This window comes from Anomaloglossus baeobatrachus, unplaced genomic scaffold, assembly GCF_048569485.1.
Source record: "Anomaloglossus baeobatrachus isolate aAnoBae1 unplaced genomic scaffold, aAnoBae1.hap1 Scaffold_296, whole genome shotgun sequence".
NCBI lineage: Eukaryota > Metazoa > Chordata > Amphibia > Anura > Aromobatidae > Anomaloglossus > Anomaloglossus baeobatrachus.
In genome coordinates this window covers 213,203-239,814 of record NW_027442399.1, presented here as the reverse complement: position 1 = coordinate 239,814, position 26,612 = coordinate 213,203, and the positions used below count along the sequence as shown (strand labels likewise).

The following is a 26,612-nucleotide window of genomic DNA, read 5'->3' as shown; positions in this document are numbered from 1 at the left end:
GTGATATTATTCTTGGTCGTAATGCTCTGACGTCAGTGGGCTAAATGCAGATCCAGTCGCTCGGTTTATCTCCATTAGAACTTCACTTTCCTTCTCAAACATCTGTGAGAGTGAACAAACGATATGAAAATAACTAGAATTTATTAATATTCATTAATACTAAATATATAAAATCTTGGGTTAACTTTTATATTAGTGTTCCTTTATAAAAAAAAAAACGTATACTCTATGGAGCATAGAGACTAGCGGTGTCTCCAGAGGCCAGAAGACCTTTCTACAACAGATGAAAAATAAAAGCAGTATTGGGGAGCAGCAGCACAAATTTTGCCTGATCGCCAGGGATGAAATGAGAAATACACAACATAACAGGTTGCTGATTATATGCCCTCAAATCCAGAGCAGAAACATAATCAACATGTAAATGGGGTTCTCTGTGGACCACAGTCTCCTGGAATACATATAATATGGCTTGGTCACCCATTCGTAGGAAATAAGGAGGGGCATTTCTTATAGACATCCCATTTGTGGCTGTACTTAAAGGGGTTATCCACTACTAGGACAACCTCTTTAATTCCACATATTTCTCGAAGGTAAAATAATAAAGAATATAATTACCTCCCATACCGGCGCCCTTCTAGCTATGTACGGGCTCGAGGTGCTGGAGATCACATGGAGTTGTGACGTCATGCGAGCCCCGCATCCAATCAGCGCCAGCTTCCTTCTCAACGCCTTAGGACCAAATGAGTTAATCAACAGGAAGTGAGCTCACTTCCTGTTGATTATTCGTTTGGTCCGAAGGTGGGGAGAAGGAAGCTGGCACAGATTGGATGCGGGGCTCTCATGATGTCAAAACCCCACATGAGCAATGGGAACGCGAACCACGGCACTGTTAGAAGGGCGCCAGTAAGGGATACAAGTATAGTCTTTATTATTTTACCTGGGGGAAATGTGAAACAGAAGGGGTTGTCCTAGTAGTGGACAACCCCTTTAAATGTGTATGCACATCTTCTGTCTTCTGATGCGCACCGTGCCTCTGACTCCAGGATTTCTGCTTGCCAGATGGAATGTACAATGACAGTTAACACCTCCAGTATGGTTGCACTACTGGTCTAAACCGTCTTCTTTCCCTTCTGGCTAGTAGGGGCAGTTCTGCCTCTGCAGCATGGAAGAAGTGCAAGGACACTGAAGCTGGCCGGACCCAGACAACTTCAGAGTGGCATTTACAAACTGTATAGTAAAAAGCCTTTAATCACCTGCTTCTTGCCTAGGGAAAAGCCACTAAAGTGGTCGGTAACCAAGGCAACAAGCAATCAACTTTACAACTAAAAATGAAGGGAATTTTGTTTACTTACCGTAAATTCCTTTTCTTCTAGCTCCAATTGGGAGACCCAGACAATTGGGTGTATAGCTTCTGCCTCCGGAGGCCACACAAAGTATTACACTTTAAAAAGTGTAACCCCTCCCCTCTGCCTATACACCCTCCCGTGCATCACGGGCCCATCAGTTTTGGTGCCAAAGCAGGAAGGAGGAAACTTATAAATTGGTCTAAGGTAAATTCAATCCGAAGGATGTTCGGAGAACTAAAACCATGAACCAAAAGAACAATTCAACATGAACAACATGTGTACACAAAAGAACAAAAGCCCGAAGGGAACAGGGGCGGGTGCTGGGTCTCCCAATTGGAGCTAGAAGAAAAGGAATTTACGGTAAGTAAACAAAATTCCCTTCTTCTTTGTCGCTCCATTGGGAGACCCAGACAATTGGGACGTCCAAAAGCAATCCCTGGGTTGGGTAAAAGAATACCTCGATAAAAAGAGCCGAAAAACGGCCCCTTCTTACAGGTGGGCAATCGCCGCCTGAAGGACTCGCCTACCTAGGCTGGCATCTGCCGAAGCATAGGCATGCACCTGATAGTGTTTTGTGAAAGTGTGCAGACTCGACCAGGTAGCCGCCTGACACACCTGCTGAGCCGTAGCCTGGTGCCGCAATGCCCAGGACGCACCTACGGCTCTGGTAGAATGGGCTTTCAGCCCTGAAGGAATCGTAAGTCCAGATGAACGGTAGGCTTCAAGAATCGGTTCCTTGATCCACCGAGCCAAGGTTGACTTGGAAGCCTGCGACCCCTTACGCTGGCCAGCGACCAGGACAAAGAGCGCATCCGAACGGCGCAGGGGCGCCGTGCGAGACATGTAGAGCCTGAGTGCTCTCACGAGATCCAACAAGTGCAGATCCTTTTCACCTTGGTGAACTGGATGAGGGCAAAAGGAAGGTAAGGAGATATCCTGATTGAGATGAAAAGGGGATACCACCTTAGGGAGAAATTCCGGGACCGGACGCAGAACCACCTTATCCTGGTGAAACACCAGGAAGGGGGCTTTGCATGACAGCGCTGCTAACTCAGACACTCTCCTAAGTGAAGTGACTGCCACTAGGAAGGCCACCTTCTGTGAAAGGCGTGATAGAGAGACATCACGCATCGGCTCGAAAGGTGGCTTCTGGAGAGCCGTGAGCACCCTGTTAAGATCCCAGGGTTCTAGCGGACGCTTGTAAGGTGGGACTATGTGGGCCACCCCCTGCAGGAACGTGCGGACCTGCGGAAGCCTGGCTAGACGCTTTTGAAAGAACACGGAAAGCGCCGATACTTGTCCCTTGAGGGAGCCGAGAGACAAACCCTTGTCCATTCCGGATTGAAGGAAGGAAAGAAACGTGGGCAAGGTAAACGGCCAGGGAGTAAAACTCCGATCAGAGCACCAGGATAAGAAGATCCTCCAAGTCCTGTGGTAGATCTTGGCGGACGTTAGTTTCCTGGCCTGTCTCATAGTGGCAATGACATCTTGAGATAACCCTGAGGACGCTAGGAGCCAGGACTCAATGGCCACACAGTCAGGTTGAGGGCCGCAGAATTCAGATGGAAAAATGGCCCTTGAGACAGCAAGTCTGGCCGGTCTGGCAGTACCCACGGTTGACCCACCGTGAGATGCCACAGATCCGGGTACCACGACCGCCTCGGCCAGTCTGGAGCGATGAGGATGGCGCGGCGGCAGTCGGACCTGATCTTGCGTAACACTCTGGGCAGCAGTGCCAGAGGAGGAAATACATAAGGCAGTCGAAACTGCGACCAATCCTGAACTAAGGCGTCTGCCGCCAGAGCTCTGTGATCTTGAGACCGTGCCATGAATGCCGGGACCTTGTTGTTGTGCCGAGACGCCATTAGATCGACGTCCGGCGTTCCCCAGCGGCAACAGATCTCTTGAAACACGTCCGGGTGAAGAGACCATTCCCCTGCGTCCATGCCCTGGCGACTGAGAAAGTCTGCTTCCCAGTTTTCTACGCCCGGGATGTGAACCGCGGAGATGGTGGAGTCTGTGGCTTCCGCCCACAGCAGAATCCGCCGAACTTCTTGGAAGGCTTGACGACTGCGTGTGCCGCCCTGGTGGTTGATGTACGCAACCGCCGTGGCGTTGTCCGACTGTATTCGGATCTGCCTGCCCTCCAGCCACCGCTGGAACGCCTTTAGGGCTAGATACACTGCCCTTATCTCCAGGACATTGATCTGAAGGGAGGACTCTGTCGGAGTCCAGGTTCCCTGAGCCCTGTGGTGGAGGAAGACCACTTCCCCCACCCTGACAGACTCGCGTCCGTCGTGACCACAGCCCAGGATGGGGGCAGGAATGATTTTCCCTTCGACAAAGAAGTGGGAAGAAGCCACCACTGAAGAGAGGTTTTGGCTGCCCGTGAAAGGGAGACGCTCCTGTCTAGGGACGTCGACCTCCTGTCCCATTTGCGGAGAATGTCCCATTGAAGTGGACGCAGATGAAACTGCGCAAAGGGCACTGCTTCCATTGCTGCCACCATTTTCCCTAGGAAGTGCATGAGTCGCCTCAGGGGGTGTGACTGGGCTCGAAGGAGAGAGTGCACCCCTGTCTGTAGTGAACGCTGTTTGTCCAGCGGTAGCTTCACTATCGCCGAGAGAGTATGAAACTCCATCCCGAGGTAAGTTAGCGTTTGGGTCGGCGTCAATTTTGACTTTTGGAAATTGATGATCCACCCAAACCTCTGGAGAGTCTCCAGGGCAATGGTCAGGCTGTGTTGGCATGCCCCCCGGGAGGGTGCCTTGACTAGAAGATCGTCTAAGTAAGGGATCACCGAGTGGCCCTGAGAGTGCAGGACCGCCCCTACTGCTGCCATGACCTTGGTGAAGACCCGTGGGGCTGTCGCCAGTCCGAAAGGCAGTGCTACGAATTGAAGGTGTTCGTCTTTGATGGCAAAACGCAGGAAGCGTTGATGCTCTGGTGCAATCGGCACATGGAGATAAGCATCCCTGATGTCGATTGAAGCTAGGAAGTCTCCCTGGGACATCGAGGCGATGACAGAGCGGAGAGATTCCATCCGGAACCGTCTGGTTCTGACATGTTTGTTGAGGAGTTTGAGGTCCAGAACGGGACGGAATGATCCGTCCTTTTTTGGCACCACGAACAAGTTGGAGTAGAAGCCGTGACCATGTTCCTGAGGGGGAACGGGAATCACCACTCTTTCTGCCTTCAGAGTATTCACCGCCTGAATCAGAGCATCGGCTCGCTCGGGGGGCGGAGATGTTCTGAAGAAACGAGTCGGAGGACGAGAACTGAGCTCTATCCTGTAACCGTGAGACAGAATGTCTCTCACCCATCGGTCTTGGACATGTGGCCACCAGGCGTCACAAAAGCGGGAGAGCCTGCCACCGACCGAGGATGCGGTTTGGGGAGGCCGAAAGTCATGAGGATGCCGCCTTGGGGGCGGTTCCTCCGGCGGTCTTTTTAGGACGTGACTTAGACCGCCATGCAGAAGAGTTCCTCTGGCCCTTCTGTGACCTGTTGGACGTGGAGGAATGGGGTCCGGCTGAGGGCCGAAAGGACCGAAACCTCGGTTGAATCTTTCGCTGCTGAGGTCTGTTTGGTTTAGACTGGGGTAAGGACGAGTCCTTTCCCTTGGATTGTTTAATAATTTCGTCCAATTGCTCGCCAAACAAACGGTCGCCAGAAAATGGCAAACCGGTTAAGAATTTCTTGGAAGCAGGGTCTGCCTTCCATTCGCGTAGCCACATGGCCCTGCGGACTGCCACCGAATTGGCGGATGCTACCGCCGTGCGGCTCGCAGAGTCCAGGACGGCGTTCATGGCGTAGGACGAAAAAACCAACGCCTGAGAAGTCAAAGACCCAACCTGCGGGGTCGAGGTACGTGCGACCGCATTAATCTCAGACAGACAAGCTGAGATAGCTTGGAGTGCCCACACGGCTGCGAATGCCGGAGCAAAAGACGCGCCTATGGCTTCGTAGATGGATTTCATCAGGAGCTCTATTTGCCTGTCAGTGGCATCCTTGAGCGATGAGCCGTCTGCCACTGATACTACTGATCTAGCCGCCAGTCTAGAGACTGGAGGATCCACTTTGGGACACTGAGCCCACCCCTTAACTACGTCAGGGGGGAAGGGGTAACGTGTGTCATTAAGGCACTTAGTAAAGCGCTTGTCCGGAAATGCTCTGTGCTTCTGGACAGCATCTCTGAAGTTAGAGTGATCGAAAAACGCACTCCTTGAACGTTTGGGAAACCTAAACTGGTGTTTCTCCTGCTGTGAAGCCGACTCCTCTATAGGTGGAGTTGGAGGAGAAAGTTCTAGCACCTGGTTGATGGACGCTATAAGGTCATTTACTATGGCGTCCCCTTCAGGTGTATCAAGATTGAGAGCAACGTCAGGGTCAGAGCCCTGAGCTGCGACCTCCGCTTCATCCTCCAGGGAGTCCTCATGCTGAGACCCTGAGCAGCGTGACGAAGTCGAGGAAGGTCTCCAGCGAGCCCGCTTAGCCGGTCTGGTACTGTGGTCCGAGTCGGAGTCTTCACCGTGGGACCTAGGTGTCACCTCAGGAGCACTTTGCTGCGCCGACCGAGATGGGCCTGGGGGCGATGAACGCACAGCGTCCTGGGCCTGTGTTACCGGTCTGGACTGCAAGGCTTCTAATATCTTAGCAGACCATTTATCCATAGACTGAGCCATGGATTGTGAAAGTGACGCAGAGAGTTTGTCAGCCAAAACTGCAAACTCTGTTCCTGTCACCTGGCCAGTGGAAGCCGTCTGTTCTACCTGAGCCGAGGGTCCCACCAGTGCCCGGGGCTCCGGCTGAGTGAGTGCCACAGGGGCCGAGCATTGCACACAATGAGGGTAGGTGGAACCTGCAGGTAACATTGCCGCACAAGAGGTACAGGTTGCAAAATAAGCCTGTGCCTTGGCACCCTTGCTCTTTGCGGACGACATGCTGTTGTCTCCCCTTAGAGTAATCAGTGAGGGTATATAGCCACAGGCAATAATGCGGCCGAACAGAGAAAATGTATACAGTATAACTATATATATATATATACACTTCGGCACCCAAGGGGGCCAGCACCTAACGGTGCTGCTTACCGACCGCCCAAAGCGGTTGTGTGACCACCAGATTCCCTGCCTGGGCCTCCCAGAGCTTGCTCTGTATTCCTCCACCGGCAGCAGTGTTATAACAATGGCTGCCAGCGTTCCGAGAGGAGGAGGGAGCCGTGGGCGTGACCTAAAAAGTGCGGGAATCTGATGCCCCACAGTGCTCAGTGAGGGGGGAGGAGGATATCAAAGTATGCTCCAGCCCTCACTCCCGACGTGCAGTCGAGCGTCCCGCCCTTACCCCTGACTGGCAGGCCCGGGGGCGGGAGTTATCGTACTAGGCCGCAGAAGCCGGGGACTAAATTTAATAGCCGCGGCCGGCAAACAGGTGCGGTCGGCGCGGTAGTTCCGGCGCCACAACAAAACACAGCAGCCGCTGCAGCGTTTGTTACACAGGCGCTCCAGCGCCGACCCCAAGGGGACACAGAGTACCTATTTAGATGCAGGGCCTGTCCCTGATAAGACTCAGTCTCCTGTCCGTCAGATTCCCCCAGGGGCTGCGGAGGGAGCCCGGTTCCAGTGCCTGGTGACCGGTTTGGATCCCACTTCTCCCAGAGCCTCTAAGGGATGGGGAAGGAAAACGGCATGTGGCTCCAGCCTGTGTACCCGCAATGGGTACCTCAACCTTAACAGCACCGCCGACATTAGTGGGGTGAGAAGGGAGCATGCCGGGGGCCCTGTGGAGGGCCCTCTTTTCTTCCATCCGATAAAATCAGCAGCTGCTGCTGACTAAAATGTGGAGCTTGCGTGAATGTGTGCCTCCTTCAACACAAAGCATAAAACTGATGGGCCCGTGATGCACGGGAGGGTGTATAGGCAGAGGGGAGGGGTTACACTTTTTAAAGTGTAATACTTTATGTGGCCTCCGGAGGCAGAAGCTATACACCCAATTGTCTGGGTCTCCCAATGGAGCGACAAAGAAATATCCATTTTTGAGGACAGGATTTTTAATGACAAGTACATTGTAAAGTTGCCTGTTTGTACAAGCATTTTTAATCTTTAATGAACATGAGAAAACTTGTTTAAAGGGATATTCTCTTTATTAATGAGTAAAATTGTAATACAAGCAATATTGCAAAATACTTTTATATGAGAGTGAAGAGAGTTTTTACCCTTATTATTTACAGCTTGTTTCGTAGTTTAAGGCTATGTGCGCACTGGGAAATGGAATTTTCTTGAGAAAATTCCGCATGCTCTCAAAGATTACCGCACCTGCGGTAAAAAACCGCGGCAAACCGCACCCGAAAACCGCATGCGGTTTGCCGCGGTTTGCTGCGGTTTCACCGCGGTATTGTTCGCGGTATTGCCGCGTGCGGGTTGGGATGTGCTTTATTGCATTCAGTGCAATAAAGCACATTGAAAAAAAAAAAAGTCATTTAATCCTGAGATAGTAGATAGATAGACAGAAGAATAGATAGAGGGATAGATAGATAGATAGAGGGATAGATAGAGGGATAGATAGAGGACAGATTGCTGCATTTCCCACGGTCGGCAGTGAGTTCACATTACCGTCCGTGGGAAATGACCGGTAATTACCTCTGCTGTCTGCTGCATTCATTCAGCGCTGTGTCTGTGACACATCACGGCTGGATGTCAGCAGTGCAGGACCCTGTGGATTATGCCGGAGCTGTGTGGATTACGCCGGAGCTTTGGTGCGGGAGGGGTTAATAAAATGGTGAACGAGGCTTGTTTGTTTTATTTAAAATAAAGGATTTTTCGGTGTCTGTGTTTTATTCACTTTACTTACGGGTTGATCATGTCAGCTGTCACATAGACGCTGCCATGATCAAGCCTGGAGTTAATGGCGGTGATCCACCACCATTAACCCCTTGTATTACCTTGCTGCCACTGCTACACGGCAGCAAGAAGAGCCGAGGACACGCCGGTGCTGCCGCATAATGCATGCGACCGTGCCGGGGCAGCTGCGGCTGATATTCTCGGCTGCGGGAGGGGGAGTGAGGCGGGGGACATTAACCCTGCCCCTCTCCCTCCCCAGCCTGAGAATACTGGGCCGCCGCTGTGTGCTTACCTCGGCTGGACAGTAAAAATACAGCGGAGCCCACGTTCTTTGTTTTCTATATTTCCGTTTTCTTTCTATGTGTGTTTTATGTGTCTGTGATGTGTTCTATGTCTGTGTTCTATGTCTGTGATGTGTGTGTGTGTGTTTGTGTTTACTCTCTGCTCCGCTTCCTCTTCCTGTAATGACATCACTTCCCTGCAAAACCGCAGACAGGCGATGTACATTACCGGAGGTAAACCGCGAAATACCGCAGGGAATAACGCAGGAAAACGCAGTGAACCGCACAGAATTTGCTGCCTGCGTTATTCCCTGCGGGATTTCATGATTAACATTGGAGTCAATGGAGTGAAATCCCGCAGCGATGTGCGGAAAAGAAGTGACATGCACTTGTTTTTGCTGCGGGAATCCCGCAGCAAAACATGCAGCTGTCAAATTCCGCCTAGTGCGCACAGGATTTTTTTTCTCCATAGGATTTGCTGGTGATTCACTGCAGAGATGTTATGAACATTTTCTGCAGCGAAACATGCAGCAAACCCGCGAAAAATCCGCGGCAAAATCCGGTAAGTGCGCACATAGCCTAAAGGATGTTTAAATGTGGCAGCCTCTCTCAATAGTTTGCACGCCCCGCTCGCGACACTGCACTGTTGGCTCCAAATCTGACCAGCTTCAGTGTAACTAAGGTCATTGACTGCTGTGAAGGCACAGCTGCTTCTGCTTGCAGTTTGGGCACGACTATGCCGCTAGTCTGCACTGTGAATCAAGCATTAGTGCTCTGCCTCCAGTTTGTAGGAAGCCGGGAGGCAGGGAGAGGCGCGCTCCTGAAGACTGAACATGAAACAATCTATTTTATCTGGAGGCACTGGAGATTTGTAACAGGGCACAAAGCATTGGTTTCCTTTGCGATAAAAGCGGTGACTAGATTAATTTAATTGAATCATGGGCAGCATGACGCAGACGCTGGATGAGCGATTGCAGCCAGGTCTAAACATTCCGGCGTTTCAGAAAAAACATAGTTTGGAAATCTGGCTGGTGACTATTGGGAGAGATTTAACTTATCTTACGCGGTTCTTGTCTGGCATACATGGGACACATCTGTCAATAAAGTGGGGAAGTCCGGGGAAAAGCTATCCGAGGAGCTCACTGGGCGAGTCAGGTTCTCCCTATAGTCTCCCTTTCAATTCATATTTTCTCTGAAATACTGAACTGTTTCAGAGTAAAACTTACCTGACTTTAATTGTGCAGCCAACATCTGATTCATGCTGCCCGTTACTGAGGCAGCATTAATCTATTAACAGGTTCCCTATAATAATTAATAATGCAAATATAAACCATTATTATATACTCATGTCAAGCTAAAAGCTTGTAATATCAGCAAAATCTTAACACTAGAACTACTGAGGTAGTCATTTTGACTACTTTGCACCATGTATTTCTATATAGGTGTCACGAGTCCAGTAGTTCTAGTGTTAAAGGGAACCAGTCACCAGGTTTTTCTCCTATAAGCTGCGGTCACCACCAGTAAGCTCTTATATACAGTATTCTGTAATGCTGTATATAAGAGCCCAGGCTGCGCTGTTGAACATAAAAACACCTTTATAATACTCACCTGTGGGGTGGCTGGGCCCAATAGGCGTCGATGGTCCTGGTCCATCGCCTCCTCTCTTCCATCACCTTCCTCTTTCCCTACTCCATATGGATGACGTGTCCTACCTACTACATCATCCACATAGAGAGGCCTCCATTGCACTCCTGCACATGCGCTTCTCTCTGTACTGCTGAGGGCAGAGCAAACTACTGTAATGTGCAGGGAATGGTCAAAGACGGCCCGAGCATGCGCACTACAATACTTTGCTGTCCTCAGCAGGGCAGAGAGAAGTGCAGGAGGGCAGAGGAGGCCTCTGTGTGGATGTGTGACGCCCTGGGCAAGCCAGGGGTCACAGGTCATAACACCACCACACCCTACACCCCAGATAGGTACACCAAAGCTAACCAAAAATCCTTGTTGCCTTCCTCCAGGGGCTGATGTCCACACCAGGGGGTGGGCCAGGCGGTTGGCTCCGCCCACCGAGGAGTTCACAGCCCTGGAGGCGGGAAAACCAGGCAGTTAAGCTAGGGAAGTGAAGGAGTGTAGACAGAACAGTGAGTGAAGTGGAAGCGAAGTGGTAGAGGAGCAAGAGAGAGGACTAAAGTTGACAGAAAAAGTGACAGTTGAGAAAGCCTGAAGTTGGTCCGGGTGTGTTCCCCGGACTGAGAACAGCAAGGTCAGCAGACGGCGGTGACTGTCTGCAGGAGAGGCTACTTTGAGGTTGCCGAAAGGACCGTGGACGGGTGGTGGCCCGGTGGTACCGGAGCGGTATACAAAGAGAAGCCAGCACCATTGGCAGGGGCCTTTCGGATCCCGGCAAGGCTAGGAGTCGCCGTGAATTTGCCAAATCCGTCAGTGAAGGGGACCTCTGGGTCTCCCAACACCCAAGTCCCGATTGAAGGCAACAGTCCAACCGTTAGAGAGAGACACCGCCACTGCCAAGGCACCAGTTTCTCAGGGCCAGCGCCTGCGGGCAAAGAGGGGCTCCTCCGGCCCATATCCAAGCCGGGGAGCGGGTTACCGGTGGGAACCCATCGCTACCAACATAGACTTAGGTGCAGGAAAAGGGACCGTCACCGTCAACTACTGGGGAAAAGCAACAGCAGCCGTCCGTGGGAACTGTCTTTCCAGCCGTGTGTTTTACCGAGAACTGTGTCCCCGTCTCAGGCTGAGTGAGTACCACAGTGCCGTGAGGCACAGCGCTGCCCCGCGTCCCTGCACCCCACCAAGCCCTGCACCGGCCCCGCCATCCCTCATCCCCCACCTCATCACTGGGCCCCGGGACAACTACCCCCTACCCACGGAGGGGAGAACCAACAACTTTGCTGCTCCCTGTCATCGCTCCCGGGATCCCCATACAGAGCAGCGGTGGTGTCCACATAATCACCACAACCGTGGGTGGCGTCACGGACAATAAACAATCCCAAAAACCAATCCCTTTTCACTCACGGGCGAGGAGCGCCGCTCAAGTCCCCGGGATCCGGCCCATCGCTCGAGCCACCGAGCAGCAGCAGGCCGCTTCAGCAGCCGGACCCGAGCAGTGGGAGAGCGCGGCGTCCCCTCCTCCGCCCGCGACAGATGATGTAGGACGAGTCATCCACACGGAGCTGGGAAGGAGGTTGGTAATGGAAAGAAGAGAGGAGGCGCCGGACCGAGGCCAGAGATTCCCATCGGACTAGACCACCCCTCAGGTGAGTATAATGAAGATCTTTTTTATGTTATACAGAGCGGCCTGGGCTCTTAGATACAATATTCTAGAATGCTGTATATAAGGGCTCACTGGTGGTGGCCACAGCTTTTAGGGGAAAAACCTGGTGACAGGTTCTCTTTAATAAGAAAAGAAACAACTAACCTTTTTCCAGTCTTCTGGACTATGATGTGTATAACCAAGCAGGTGACATAAGCCGTGTACTGCTGTCACCTGGGAGAAACATAATTATTTATATGTGAATCTTCTGGAAGTAGAAATACAAATATTCACTAGAAGGAACAACGCACTCAAATGTAATCTTTATATGTGACAGATTCGCTGACTATACTTACTGGTGGAGGCGCAGACACTGGACAGTGGAATGAAAGGGAATATGTCACCAGGTTTTTGCCATCTAATCTGAGAGCAGTATAATGTAGGGGCAGAGACCCCGATTAAAGTGATGTGTCACTTACTGAGCTGTTTACTGTCATTTTAATAAAATCACTGTTTTCTCTGCTGCAGATCTAGCAGTTAGTCAGTGCTCATGAATATGCTGGACTACCTGCAGCACGCCAAGTAGTCCTGTAATGATAATCTACTGCTGATTAATCAGTGATTTATCAAAACTACACTAAGCAGCCCGGTAAGTGACACATCACTGGAATCAGGGTCTTTGTCTCTACATTATGCTGCTCTCAGATTAGGTCACAAAACCTGGTGACAGATTCCCTTAAGGCTGGAGTCACACTTGTGAGTGACTCGGCAAGTCTCGCATCGGCATCACCTGGCACGGCCGCACACTCTCTGGACAGGAGCATCTCAGCTGCATAGAAATACATGTAGCCGACCCGCTCCAGTCAGGAGAGTGTGTGGCCGTGCCAGGTGATGCCGATGCGAGACTTGTGCGAGTCACTTACAAGTGTGAAGCCGGCCTAAATGTTTCCCAGCAGATTTGTCAGAGCTTTTCCCTTCAATTTTCAGTACTGCTCTTAGGCCCTGTGCGCACTAGGCGTTTTTACCCGCGGATTTACAAGCGGTTTTGCTGCGGAAATTTCTTGAGAAATGTTTGAAATCTTTCTGCAGACATTTCCCAGCAAAACCTATGGGAAAAAAAATAGCTGTGCGCACACTGCGTTTTTTTCTCAAGAAAATTCTTTGTGAAGATTTTCTTGAGAAAATTTCTTGAGAAAATGTGCTTGTCACTTCTTTTCCGCAGGTAGCTGCGGTATACCCCCAAATTTCACTCCATTCACTGTAATGTAATCGCGAAATACCGGAAAGGGGATAGGGGAATCGGAATAGGGGAAACCATTCTTAACCCCTTGTGTAACCCAAGTAGAAGTATAATGGTCCAGGCAGTAAATCCTCTGTTTGACTACTGCCTACAGTGATCTGCTCATCTCCAAGTTATTATCCAACTCATCTCAGATCCTATTTCTATGTCATACCTCACAACAACCAACCTATGAGCTACAGAGAATTGTTACTGACAGCTCGATAACACCATAAGATTTGCATTCTCCATAACTTACAGTCAAGACATTGTTAAAATCCTCCTTCTTTTCTTGACACTGGTGATATATAAACTCTACTCCAAGGTAAATGTCTCCTAAATTGTATTCATCTGGGAATGGTGGATTAGGTAACAATCCGGGGCACAAATTCTGGAAGTATACAAGGAGCACACACAGTCAGATGTAGCCAACACATATTGTATATCATTGCAATTACTTAAAGCACCACTCCAGCATTTTTTAGGGGTTTTTTTCAGCGTTGGAATGCTTTAAATCTAAATCCTCTGGCCCCGGTCTTATACTCAAGCCTGCTTTACACGTTGCAATTTCGCATACGATATCATATGCGATTTGCAACGCCCCCATCGTATGTGTAGCACGTTCAATTTGTTGAACGTGCCGCACAAACGATTAACCCCCGTCACAGGTACTTACCTTCCATACGACCTCGCTGTGGGCGACAAACGTCCACTTCCTGGAGTGGGAGGGACGTTTGGCGTCACATCGACGTCACGCGGCAGCCGGCCAATAGAAGCGGAGGGGCGGAGCTGAGCGGGACGTAAACATCCCGCCCACCTCCTTCCTTCCGCATTGTGGGCCCGGAGCCGCAGAACGTAGGTAAGATCTGTTCATCGTTCCCGGGGTGTCACACACTGCGATGTATGCTACCCCGGGTACGATGAACAATCTGATCTGACGTTCAATTCGTCAGGAATGAACGACGTGCATGCGATGAATGTTTTTTCGTTCAATCGCAATTGCACGTCGCTGTCACACGCTACAACATACCTTACGATGCCGGATGTGCGTCACTTACGACGTGACCCCGCCGACACATTGTAAGATATCTTGTAGCGTGTAAAGCGGGCTTCATTCTCTGCCATCTTCACCTTCTATCGCCACCGTTCCGGTCAGTCTTGGGCAGTGTTTCATGGAGCGCGCCAGTGGTCACAACTCAATCCAAGTCTATGAGAGCCTCGTTCTGGCTCACATTGACTTGCCTTGGGAGCTTGTGAAGTAACTTCTGCCCAGTCAGAATTTGTCATCACAAGATGGTACAGCGAAAACAAAAAAAAGGTTAAGACGTCGGAGGGTAAGTATAAGACTTAGATGTAGGCCGGTGTCACAATTGCAAGGGACTCGCGCAAAAATTGAGTCGCATCACCCGTCACGGCCTGCTGCTCTTTGGGCAGGAGTGTGCAGCAGTATAAAAATACATGCAGCTGCACACTCCTGTACGGAGAGCGGCAGGCCATGACGGGTGATGCGACCTCAATTCTCGTGTGAGTCACTCCAGCCTTAAAGCAGCACTCCAGCGGTGAAATACCGAAAAAACCTCTGGAGTGGGGCTTTAAAGTCAGCCTTTCACCAGGTCAAAAGTGTTTATTTTATTCCCGTTGCTCCCATTGAGTATTAAGATGTTTTGGTTTTTTTTTTTTTAAATCCACCATATGGTTCTAGAGACCTAGATCTGTTTATTTAGTGCTAATTTTTTACATATTTACCAAGGGGGTGTGGCTGAAAGGATTTGTTGGAGCTTATCTTTAGACTTCTGCATTATAAAACTGAGCCATGCCCCCTTGGTAAAGAGAATAAAAAGCACTAAATAAAAAGGTCCATATCTCTGGAACCGTATGGCGGATTTTGTTTTCTTAAATGAATACTCAGGGGAGAAGCCACCATAAAATAAGAGCAAAAACGGCCCACTGTTGAGATGGTGACAGGTTCCCTTACAGATAACCTGCTCTGCTGTTTCTGTACCTCATGGAATGGAAATGACAGCACGTCCGTAGCTTTGTCTTGCTGTCTGTAAAGTCTGTTCAGGTGTCGGATCTTTGTATCATTTATACATATTACCCCGACATCAAACCTCTCCACGCGGAGACACTTTCTGGCAATTTCTAGATTCTTGCGTAAATGGGCTCTGCGGAGAGGGATCACATGCTGCAGGTTCCGGATAAGAAGAGACATTACCCTGTTGAGACAAGTAATACTTAGAGACTTGGCGCTTTGGTGTTCTCCCCTTTTTGTTAGAAGAGTTTTTAAATAGTGATGGGCGGACTCTCAGATTTATGAGATCAGCGCGTTTAGCCGGACTTTTAAAAAAAAAAAAAAAAAACGGTTCCAGCCCGGAATTGATCCCAGATATCTGGCTGGACGCCGGTCACCATATAAGTCTATGGGGACCAGAATTTGGTGCTTTTTTTCTTTATTTATTTAGTTTTACAGTGACCCACAGATAGGTTCTGTGATTGCAAGCAGCCAAAAACTACACTGCCCCACAGGCTGGGGGTGCGTCTGACTGCAACCAATCACAGACACCAGAACTGCCGGTGGGCGGGGGAAGCAGTGAATATGTATGAGGCTAATGAGCAGCCCCGGAAGAAGACTGAGCAACCCAGAAGCAGTTACAGCCGCGCTGGAGACTCCGTAAGTATAGTGTGATTGCTTTATTTTTTTTTATTTCCCAAGTTGCCGGGTCAGGCACCCGGATACTTTTTAAGCCGCACGGATATAGACTTTTAAAGTCCTGGTCCGCCCATCACTATTCTTGGACAATAAAATGAACATGAAGTTTTCCTTCTCCAGTCAACAATCAACTTTATTCAGAGGGATAAACAGACAGAAAACATGAAATTTCCTTTCAGCTTTACTAAAAGGAAAATTAAATGCGTTGAGTGGGACTAAATAGCCGCGGACCTCCTGTGTCTGATGGATAGGTCAGCATTAGGCTAATTTCACACATCAGTTTTTTCCATCAGGCACAATCCGGAAAAAAAATGGGTAAAACTGATCCGGCGCCGGATCCATTTTATCCCCATTGATTTGTATTAGCGCTGGATTGTGCCTGATGGCCTTGCGTTGCATCCGGCTTTTGCCGGATCTGTCATAATTGCCTAAAGCGGCGGCCGGAGGGAATGTATCTTGTAACTTTTTTTGTCCGGCAAAAAAAACGCATCACGCCGGATCCGGCGTGTTTTACAATGGAAGCCTATGGACGCCAGATCCGGCATAATGCGGTAAAAAACGGATGCGGCCGCCTGATCCGTTTTTGTAAACTGAGCATGCTTCGATGTATTGAAAAAAATGGATCCAGTAAAAAAAAACGGACAAAAAGGATGCAAAAACGGATGCGCCGGATCCGTTTTTTGATGGATCAGGTATATTGGAACCGTCAAAAAAAAGGGATCAGGCACATCAGTTTTTGCATGTTCTGCGCCGGATCCGTTGCATCTTGCACACGCCGGATTGTGCCTGATGCCAAAAACTGATGTGTGAAATTAGCCTAAAGGGGGCTTTACACGCTACGACATCGCTAATGCAAACTCGTTGGGGTCACGGAATTGGTGACGCACATCCGGCCGCATTAGCGATGCCGTTGTGTGTGACACCGATGAGCGATTTTGCATCGTTGCAAAAACTTGCAAAATCGCTCATCGGTGACATGGGGGTCCATTCTCAAAAATCGTTACTGCAGCAGTAACGAGGTTGTTCCTCGTTCCTGCGGCAGCACACATCGCTCCGTGTGACACCGCAGGAATGAGGAAGCTCTCCTTACCTGCCTCCCGGCCGCTATACGGAAGGAAGGAAATGGGCGGGATGTTACGTCCCGCTCAGCTCCGCCCCTCCGCTGCTATTGGGCGGCCGCTCAGTGACGTCGCTGTGACGCCGCACGGACCGCCCCCTTAGAAAGGAGGCGGTTCGCTGGTCACAGCGACGTCGCCGGGCAGGTAAGTATGTGTGACGGGTCTGGGCGATGTTGTGCGGCACGGGCAGCGATTTGCCCGTGTCGCGCAACAGATGGGGGCGGGTACCCACACTAGCGATATCGGGACCGATATCGCAGTGTATAAAGCCCGCTTTAGGAGATCGGTGGTTGTCCGACACACAGCTCGCCAGCCATTCAGCTGAAACCTGCCACAAACGGTTACTGGCTGAGTTCACATGTCTAGTAATCATTCGTCAGAACAGATCCTGCAGCAATTTGTTGGCAAAAAAGTTATAAGTAAATCAATAAGGTTTTGTCAAAGCCAAATACCAGGATGTATCAAATACAAAGCAGCTTTATTTAAGCTATGACATACCAACAAAAGGCAAAAAACAGCATAAGGCTAAGTTCACACACTGCGTTTTTTTGACGCTGCGTTTTTGGCCGCTAAAAACGCACCCACGTCGAAAAAACGCGTCAAAAAACGCATGCGTTTAAACAAGTGTTAAGAACGTATGTAAAAGAAAATAATTAGCCTAATATACATATAGCTACCGAAATTTTGCAACATTGAAAACTCATTGTGGGCACACAGCGTCAGGCCACGTACACACGTTGAGTTTTTGGTGATTTTTTTTTACTTCAGTACAGTATTTGTAGCTAAAACCATGGGTGGGTGATAAATACAGGAGTGGTGCCTGTGTTTCTATTATACTTTTCCTCTGATTGTTCCACTCCTGGATTTGGCTACAAATACTGAGGTAAAAAACTCACCAAATACTCAATGTGTGCACATGGCCTTAAAGCGGTTTTCTTTTCCCATGAACAAAAGGTCATTTGGAAGTTGATTTTTATCAATAGATCTTGGAATAATACATTTCACCATTGTACAGTTAGGTCCAGAAATATTTGGACAGTGACACAAGTTTTGTTATTTTAGGTGTTTACAAAAACATGTTCAGAAATACAATTATATATATAATATGGGCTGAAATTGCACACTCCCAGCTGCAATATGAGAGTTTTCACATCCAAATCGGAGAAAGGGTTTAGGAATCATAGCTCTGTAATGCATAGCCTCCTCTTTTTCAAGGGACCAAAAGTAATTGGACAAGGGACTCTAAGGGCTGCAATTAACTCTGAAGGCGTCTCCCTCGTTAACCTGTAATCAATGAAGTAGTTAAAAGGTCTGGGGTTGATTACAGGTGTGTGTTTTTGCATTTGGAAGCTGTTGCTGTGACCAGACAACATGCGGTCTAAGGAACTCTCAATTGAGGTGAAGCAGAACATCCTGAGGCTGAAAAAAAAGAAAAAATCCATCAGAGAGATAGCAGACATGATTGGAGTAGCAAAATCAACAGTCGGGTACATTCTGAGAAAAAAGGAATTGACTGGTGAGCTTGGGAACTCAAAAAGGCCTGGACGTCCACGGATGACAACAGTGGTGGATGATCGCCGCATACTTTCTTTGGTGAAGAAGAACCCGTTCACAACATCAACTGAAGTCCAGAACACTCAGTGAAGTAGGTGTATCTGTCTCTAAGTCAACAGTAAAGAGAAGACTCCATGAAAGTAAATACAAAGGGTTCACATCTAGATGCAAACCATTCATCAATTTCAAAAATAGACAGGCCAGAGTTAAATTTGCTGAAAAACACCTCATGAAGCCAGCTCAGTTCTGGAAAAGTATTCTATGGACAGATGAGACAAAGATCAACCTGTACCAGAATGATGGGAAGAAAAAAGTTTGGAGAAGAAAGGGAGCGGCACATGATCCAAGGCACACCACATCCTCTGTAAAACATGGTGGAGGCAACGTGATGGCATGGGCATGCATGGCTTTCAATGGCACTGGGTCACTTGTGTTTATTGATGACATAACAGCAGACAAGAGTAGCCGGATGAATTCTGAAGTGTACCGGGATATACTTTCAGCCCAGATTCAGCCAAATGCCGCAAAGTTGATCGGACGGCGCTTCATAGTACAGATGGACAATGACCCCAAGCATACAGCCAAAGCTACCCAGGAGTTCATGAGTGCAAAAAAGTGGAACATTCTGCAATGGCCAAGTCAATCACCAGATCTTAACCCAATTGAGCATGCATTTCACTTGCTCAAATCCAGACTTAAGACGGAAAGACCCACAAACAAGCAAGACCTGAAGGCTGCGGCTGTAAAGGCCTGGCAAAGCATTAAGAAGGAGGAAACCCAGCGTTTGGTGATGTCCATGGGTTCCAGACTTAAGGCAGTGATTGCCTCCAAAGGATTCGCAACAAAATATTGAAAAAAAAAATATTTTGTTTGGGTTTGGTTTATTTGTCCAATTACTTTTGACCTCCTAAAATGTGGAGTGTTTGTAAAGAAATGTGTACAATTCCTACAATTTCTATCAGATATTTTTGTTCAAACCTTCAAATTAAACGTTACAATCTGCACTTGAATTCTGTTGTAGAGGTTTCATTTCAAATCCAATGTGGTGGCATGCAGAGCCCAACTCGCGAAAATTGTGTCACTGTCCAAATATTTCTGGACCTAACTGTATGTGTATAAAAAAAACAAAAAAAATGTTCCTGTGCGGAGATAATCTTATATATGTGTCCCTGCTACATACTGTGTAATGGCCGTGACTGACCGTACAGGCACATGGTTTGATCATACCACATCTCCTGGGCAGAGGAGGATGTCAGTATACAGACATTACAGCACTGATCACAGCTGATTCTTTCTGTGGGTAAAACATTTTCCTGCCTGTTTTTTAAAAAAATGTTTTACCTCAAAGAAGGAATAATTTGTGATACCATGCTATAATGTTTGTATACTTTATTACTTCCTCCCTGGCCCAGGAATTGTGGTATGATCAGACCATGTCCCTGTACGGTCAGACACAGCCATTACACAGCACATAGCAGGGACACATATATAAGATTATCTCAGCAAAGGAACATTTTTTTTAAAACAGGCAGAAAAATTATTTACCTCACAGAATGAATCATCTGTGATCCTGTGACGTAATGTCTATAAACTTTTGCATCCCCCCCCCTGTTCAGGATCTGTGGTATGATCAGACAATGTCCCTGTACGGTCAGAGACGGCCATTACACAGTACATAGCAGGGACATTATATATATATATCTATATATATAATTGCCTTATTCTGTCTGTCTGTCTGTCTGTCATGCTCCAAAATTGTGTCCTTCCGGTGACATTGTGTCCTTACGGTGACACAAAGCTTTTTGGCCGCTGGGCTCGCCATGGCCCCGCCCCCCCACACGGATTGGCCTCTCGCCCCGGCTCTCTGCAGGCCCCGCCCCCCTCACGCAATGCACGCTCGCTCTGGCCCAACTGACACGGACCTCCGACTCTCAGGTGAGTACACACACACACATCAGATCACACTCACTCTCACACACACCTCACACACACATCGCATCCACACACTCACAACATCCTGGGATATCGCTTGCTTCTCGGCCGCGATACTGTGCTGTGAGCTTTCAGGACCTGCCGGAAGATCACATGGCCAGAAGCATGTGGTATCTCCGGATGTTGTGACTGTGAGCGCGTATGTGCAATATCGTCAATGTGTGTGTGCGTGAGTGTATGCGATCGGGTGTGTGTGAGTGTATGCGATCGGGTGGGTGGGTGTGAGTGTATGCGATCGGGTGGGTGGGTGTGAGTGTATGCGATCGGGTGGGTGTGAGTGTATGCGATCGGGTGGGTGTGTGTGTGTGTGTGAGTGTATACGATCGGATCTGTGAGTGTCGGCAGAGGAGCACGGCGTGCTGGAGGAGGCTGGGAGGAGAGAGGCTGATCCTGGCGAAGGCTGGGACAGGGAGGCTGATGTTGGAGGAGGCTGGGAGGGTGTAGGCTGATGCTGGGGCAGGCTGATGCTGGGGGAGGCTGGGAGGAGAGAGGCTGATCCTGTCGAAGGCTGGGACAGGGAGGCTGATGTTGGAGGAGGCTGGGAGGGTGTAGGCTGATGCTGGGGGAGGCTGATGCTGGGGGAGGCTGAGAGAAGAGAGGCTGATGTTGGGGGAGGCTGAGGCTGGGGTAGGCTGGGAGGAGAGAGGCTGATGCTGGGGACAGAAAAGGCTGATGCTGGGGACAGAAAAGGCTGATGCTGCGGGCACAGAGGCTGATGCTGCGGGCAGAGAGGCTGATGCTGCGGGCAGAGAGGCTGGTGCTGCGGGCAGAGAGGCTGATGCTGCGGGCAGAGAGGCTGATGCTGCGGGCACAGAGGCTGATGCTGCGGGCACAGAGGCTGATGCTGCGGGCACAGAGGCTGATGCTGCGGGCAGCATGGGGGATGGAGCACTATGGGGGATGCGCAGCATGGGGGATGGAGCACGATGGGGAGTGCGCAGCATAGCGGATGGAGCACGTTTGGGAGTGCGCAGCATGGCGGATGGAGCACGATGGGGAGTGCGCAGCATAGGAGATGGAGCACGTTTGGGAGTGCGCAGCATGGCGGATGGAGCACGTTTGGGAGTGCGCAGCATGGCGGATGGAGCACGTTTGGGAGTGCGCAGCATGGCGGATGGAGCACGTTTGGGAGTGCGCAGCATGGCGGATGGCGCACGTTTGGGAGTGCGCAGCATGGCGGATGGCGCACGTTTGGGAGTGCGCAGCATGGCGGATGGAGCACGTTTGGGAGTGCGCAGCATGGGAGATGGAGCACGATGGGGAATGTGCAGCATAGGGGATGGAGCACGATGGGGAATGCGCAGCATGGCGGATGGACCACGTTTGGGAGTACGCAGCATGTCGGATGGAGCACGTTTGGGAGTGCGCAGCATGGCGGATGGAGCACGTTTGGGAGTGCGCAGCATGGCGGATGGAGCACGTTTGGGAGTGCGCAGCATGGCGGATGGAGCACGCTGGGGAGTGCGCAGCATAGGGGATGGAGCACGTTTGGGAGTGCGCAGCATGGCGGATGGAGCACGTTTGGGAGTGCGCAGCATGGCGGATGGAGCACGTTTGGGAGTGCGCAGCATGGCGGATGGCGCACGTTTGGGAGTGCGCAGCATGGGAGGTGGTGCACGATGGGGAATGCGCAGCATAGGGGATGGAGCACGATGGGGAATGCGCAGCATGGGGGATGGAGCACGATGGGGGGTGCGCAGCATGGGGGATGGAGCACGATGGGGGGTGCGCAGCATGGCGGATGGAGCACGATGGGGGGTGCGCAGCTTGGGGGATGGAGCACGATGGAGGGTGCGCAGCATGGGGGATGGAGCACGATGGGAGGTGCGCAGCATGAGGGATGGAGCACGATGGGAGGTGCACACCTCCCCCCAACACACACACACGCACACACACACACACACTGCACAACACACACACACTGGGAAACACAAACACCGCCCTACACAGACACCCACACACACAGACAACGCCGCACACACACAACACCTAACACACAAACACCGCGGCATACATAAATATACGCACATACCGCACAACACACACATTGCACAAAACATACCTCCCCCAAAACACACACACGCACCTCACACCCACACAAACCGCGCAACACACACACACACAACGCTACAGACACACAGCGCTCCACAAACAATGCAACACACGCAACACACATACAACACCGCTCTCACCCCCCGCCACACCCAGAACATGTACAGCGCCCTACACAAACACTTGGTAAGTACACACAACAACATCTATATATATATATAACAAAAATCATACATGAACTACACAATTTGTAAATTCTAGAATACCCGATGCGTAGAATCGGGCCACCTTCTAGTATATATATATTTCTATATATATTTATATATATATATATATATATATATATATATATATATATATATATATATATATATATATATATATAATTTATCACAGCATAGGGACAAGTTTTTTTAAACACATCCAATTGTGGAAATTATTATTCAAAGATCTACTGATTATAATGATCTTTGTTAGTAGGAAAACCCCTTTAGGCTCTGTGCCCACGTTGCGTATTTGCATGCAGTTACACTGCGTTCTCCACTGCAGCGTAACTGCATGCATCCTGCGTCTCCAGCACAATCTATGAAGATTGTGGATAATCCATGCGCACGTTGCGTTTTAGAATGAAGCGATTTGCATGCTGCCAAATCACTGCGTTCTAAAAAGCAACATGTCACTTCTTTCGTGCGCTTTGGATGCAGCCCCCCCTCTGTCTGTGGTGGGGGCTGCATCCAGAGCGCATGAAATCAGCTTTTCAGTATGCAGTGTTTCTGCAGTGATTTGAAGCACACGTGTGCTGTTTAATCGCTGCAGAAATTTCTACAGGGACAGAACGCAACGTGGGCACATAGCCTTAAAGTGAACCTGTCAGGTCCAATATGCACGCAGTATCACGAGCAGTTCTGGGTGTATATTGCTAATCCCTGCCTAACCGTCCCTGTATACACTAGCATAGATAAAGAGATCTTTAGAAAAAGTATTTCTAAAGATCTATTACCATATGCTAATGAGCGCAGGGACTAGTCCCCTGGGCGTTAGTTCCCCGGCCAATCGCCCCTCATTAGCATGTTAGTATGTCCCTGTGGGCGTGCTAACATGCTAATGAATGTGCAGCGTCAGAGGATGATCTCACTCACCAATCCGCCGCCATCGCGTCCTCTGTGAGATTTCGACTCAGTGCGCATGACCCCGGACTTTCAGTCATGCGCACTATGTAGCCGTGTGTACGCGTCCCGGCTTCAAACTGAAGTAGTGCGCATGACCCAAACTCCGGGGTCATGCGCAAAGAGCCGAAATCCCCCAGAGGACACGATGACTGAGGAGAGGTGACAGATCATCTTCTGGTGCCATACATTCATTAGCATGTTAGCAGACCCACTAACATGCTAATGGGGCTGACTGGCCGGGGAACTAACAACCTTTTGGGACTAGTCCCCTCGCTCATTAGCATACGGTAATAGATCTTTAGAAATACTTTTTCTAAAGATCTCTTTATCTATCCTAGTGTATACAGGGACAGTTAGGCAGGGATTAGCAATATATACCCAGAACTGCTCGTGGTTCTGGGTGCATATTGCACCTGACAGTTTCCTTTAAAGTAACTGCTGTGCGATATGAAATCAGGCTGGACAATGCACACTGGACTGGAGGGACAAACACACCATGTCCTGCCATCCACGGACTGTATGGAGTTCAAAAAAAAAAATCACGTGACGAGAGCCGAGCGCACCGCGTCCAATCACTTACGTTATGTACGGGCTTGTGCTCCTGGACTCTGCACGAAAGCGGAACTTTCACTGCGAGACAGGGGGGAACCATACTTCTGATGGACCGAGAACACACCGGAAGTAAGGCTGTTTAGACCGGAAGTTGATGGGTTTTTTTTTTATTTCGGTTATTTTTCTCTTAGAAGAGGTGCAGCGGCCGGCACTGCAAGCGAATGTGTGAGTAGCGGTGTGAGCCGCCGTCCCCCTCCTCCCGCTGTGTGACGTGTCACCTCTGGCTCGTAGTTACCGCGTGTTGTGTCTCCACGAGTCTTCTGGTTTTCGCTCTCGGAGAATGCTGAAGCTTGTGGTTCCCCTGGTCACATGACTGATCCTCTTCTGTGGTATAATATAAGCGGCTGTTGTATGGAGTTCTGGTTGGATGTCCCTTTCTGGTTGGGATGTTTTTCTTATGGAGAGCTGTATGGCGCAGTCTCAGGAGGAGCAGTGTATTGATTTTACTGATGTCACTTTTGAAGCCAGTGACATAGGGACCCAGTTCAAGGGTTTGTCCAAGAATTAAAGTTTATCTATCATTAAGGCCAATTTATTTCATTTTTACTTAAAGGTTTATTCCAAGATCCCATCCCAATAGGTAATAGGTGTAATAATATTATCAAATTCGTCCAATTAACCATATAACCTTTATGACCATAATTGCAGTTACAGTGCCACCCCAAGGTCACATTACCGCACGCACAAACTCTATATCAATGCATGAAAAACAGGAGGAAAGGGAGTTCAATGTGCAAATATTTTTATCAAAATAAGGGGGAAAAAAGGGGCTCTGGTGAATAAACATAAAAATTGTGTGTTTAAAAACACGTAACAGAGGGAGGGACTTGAAATGGGCATACAATACATGATATACACATGATCAAACTCATATAAATGTATAATGGGTACAGTCACATCAGAATTGCTTATATACAGACAAGATAAAAAAAAAAAAGGGCAGAAAAGATCTTACATTAAAGTGGCTAGTGCATATAAATCAACATGTCTCCAAAACGCAGACAATGGGCTGCCTATATCCCATTTCCTAGTCTGTCTCAAACGTGCCAAGTGCATAAATAACACACAAAGTAGAACATTGTTAGTACAGATGAGAACATGTACCCACCATAAAGTTCAGATGCCAGCAGAAAAGACCCAAAAAGCCCCGTCCCAGAGCAGAAGCTTCCTCCCAGCCCGTCAACACATGTTTCGCCATTGGGAGACCAGCGCGTCCCGTTTGCAGCTCCATCAGGGAGGGAGAGAACATGTGTCCTCCTCATAGAAAGCGTCCATTTAATATGCCCGCCCTACACTACTTCCGCCTGCGTCATTCTCTGTAGTGATGCATGCGCAGTTGCTTGCCACAACACCGCGGGCGGTAGAAGCCGTCAGACAGACACGGCGCATGCGCAGGAACAGATACGCGTCATTCTGTGCACGCGCTGTCGCAACATAGATGGCAATCCACCAGCAGTGAAGCGGGGACCAACAGCGCATGTGTGCAAGAGATGATATTCACAGAGAATATAGATAATAACATCAAATAGACAGGTGTTGCCATTCCGTATATCATATATCATACGTGGAACAACAATAGTGTTAACTTGCAGTCTAATGGAAACATACCACTCAATATATATTTTAAGAAATACAGCAAGATGTATACAGAAATAATTCATTATCACTCAACAAAAACGCAAGCATAAGATGGATATTTTTTCATCTTGATATAAATAATGGGGTCATCCAGTGGATTATTTCCAGAACACAGAGTCTGTGGCAGAAGGAATAGTATACAATCCAAGTCTAAATATGATGAAACAGGGGTACAAAGAAGATATATCAATTTTAGTGCAGTCAGCAAGAATACGCATATGTCAACGAGGAGAAACACAAAGAGGGAAAGTTAAATTAACATCAAAAATGATAGATAGATAGATATATATATATATATATATCTCTATCGTTTTTAATGTTATTTTTACTTTATATATATATAATATATATATATATATATATATATATATATATATATAAAATGGAATATTGGTGATGATAGGCAGCTCTCACAAAAACGGTACAAAACTAATAGTTTCTTTCAGTCCCTAGGGACCAATGTATCGTAGGATCCATCGGGCCTCGCATTGAGCCAACTTCTTCTTGAGGTCACCGCCTCTGGATCCACCACTTATCACATCGATGCCCCTTATCTCCAATTTAGTGGAATCGCAGGAATGAGACGCTTGAAATGTTGAGGAATGGTCTTTAAAAAGGTGTTATCTTCTGCAGACCTAGCTACCTCGATATCATGCACGGGAAGTGAGCCCAACATAGATATAGATCAAGAAGCACGGACACGTGGCATAATATACCACATGTCTAGTACCACACGTGATATACCTCCTTA

The 26,612-nt window shown here is 48.9% G+C and overlaps 1 protein-coding gene across 1 annotated transcript; it reads right to left on the bottom strand.

Moving 5' to 3' along the window:
• Nucleotides 1-6: 6 nt before the first annotated feature.
• LOC142267567 (endoribonuclease YbeY-like) lies at nucleotides 7-24,228 on the bottom strand. Its single transcript, XM_075332338.1, has 5 exons — nucleotides 24,192-24,228; nucleotides 15,019-15,232; nucleotides 13,276-13,407; nucleotides 11,903-11,971; nucleotides 7-102 (listed from the first exon to the last, which is right to left on the bottom strand). Exons 2-5 carry the CDS (start codon nucleotides 15,226-15,228, stop codon nucleotides 7-9), a joined length of 507 nt encoding a protein of 168 aa, XP_075188453.1. The 5' UTR covers nucleotides 15,229-15,232; nucleotides 24,192-24,228.
• Between the last annotated feature and the right edge of the window lie 2,384 nt (nucleotides 24,229-26,612).

Bases quoted from the DNA above. Each gene is read 5' to 3' on its own strand.
- LOC142267567 (XM_075332338.1), bottom strand. From the start codon at position 15,228: ATGTCTCTTCTTATCCGGAACCTGCAGCATGTGATCCCTCTCCGCAGA. The intron at 13,408-15,018 runs GTACAGAAACAG...GTATACTTCCAG, and splicing joins TGTCATTTCCATTCCATGAG to AATTTGTGCCCCGGATTGTT. The intron at 103-11,902 runs GTTAGTTGTTTC...TCACTCTCACAG, and splicing joins GTCCAGAAGACTGGAAAAAG to ATGTTTGAGAAGGAAAGTGA.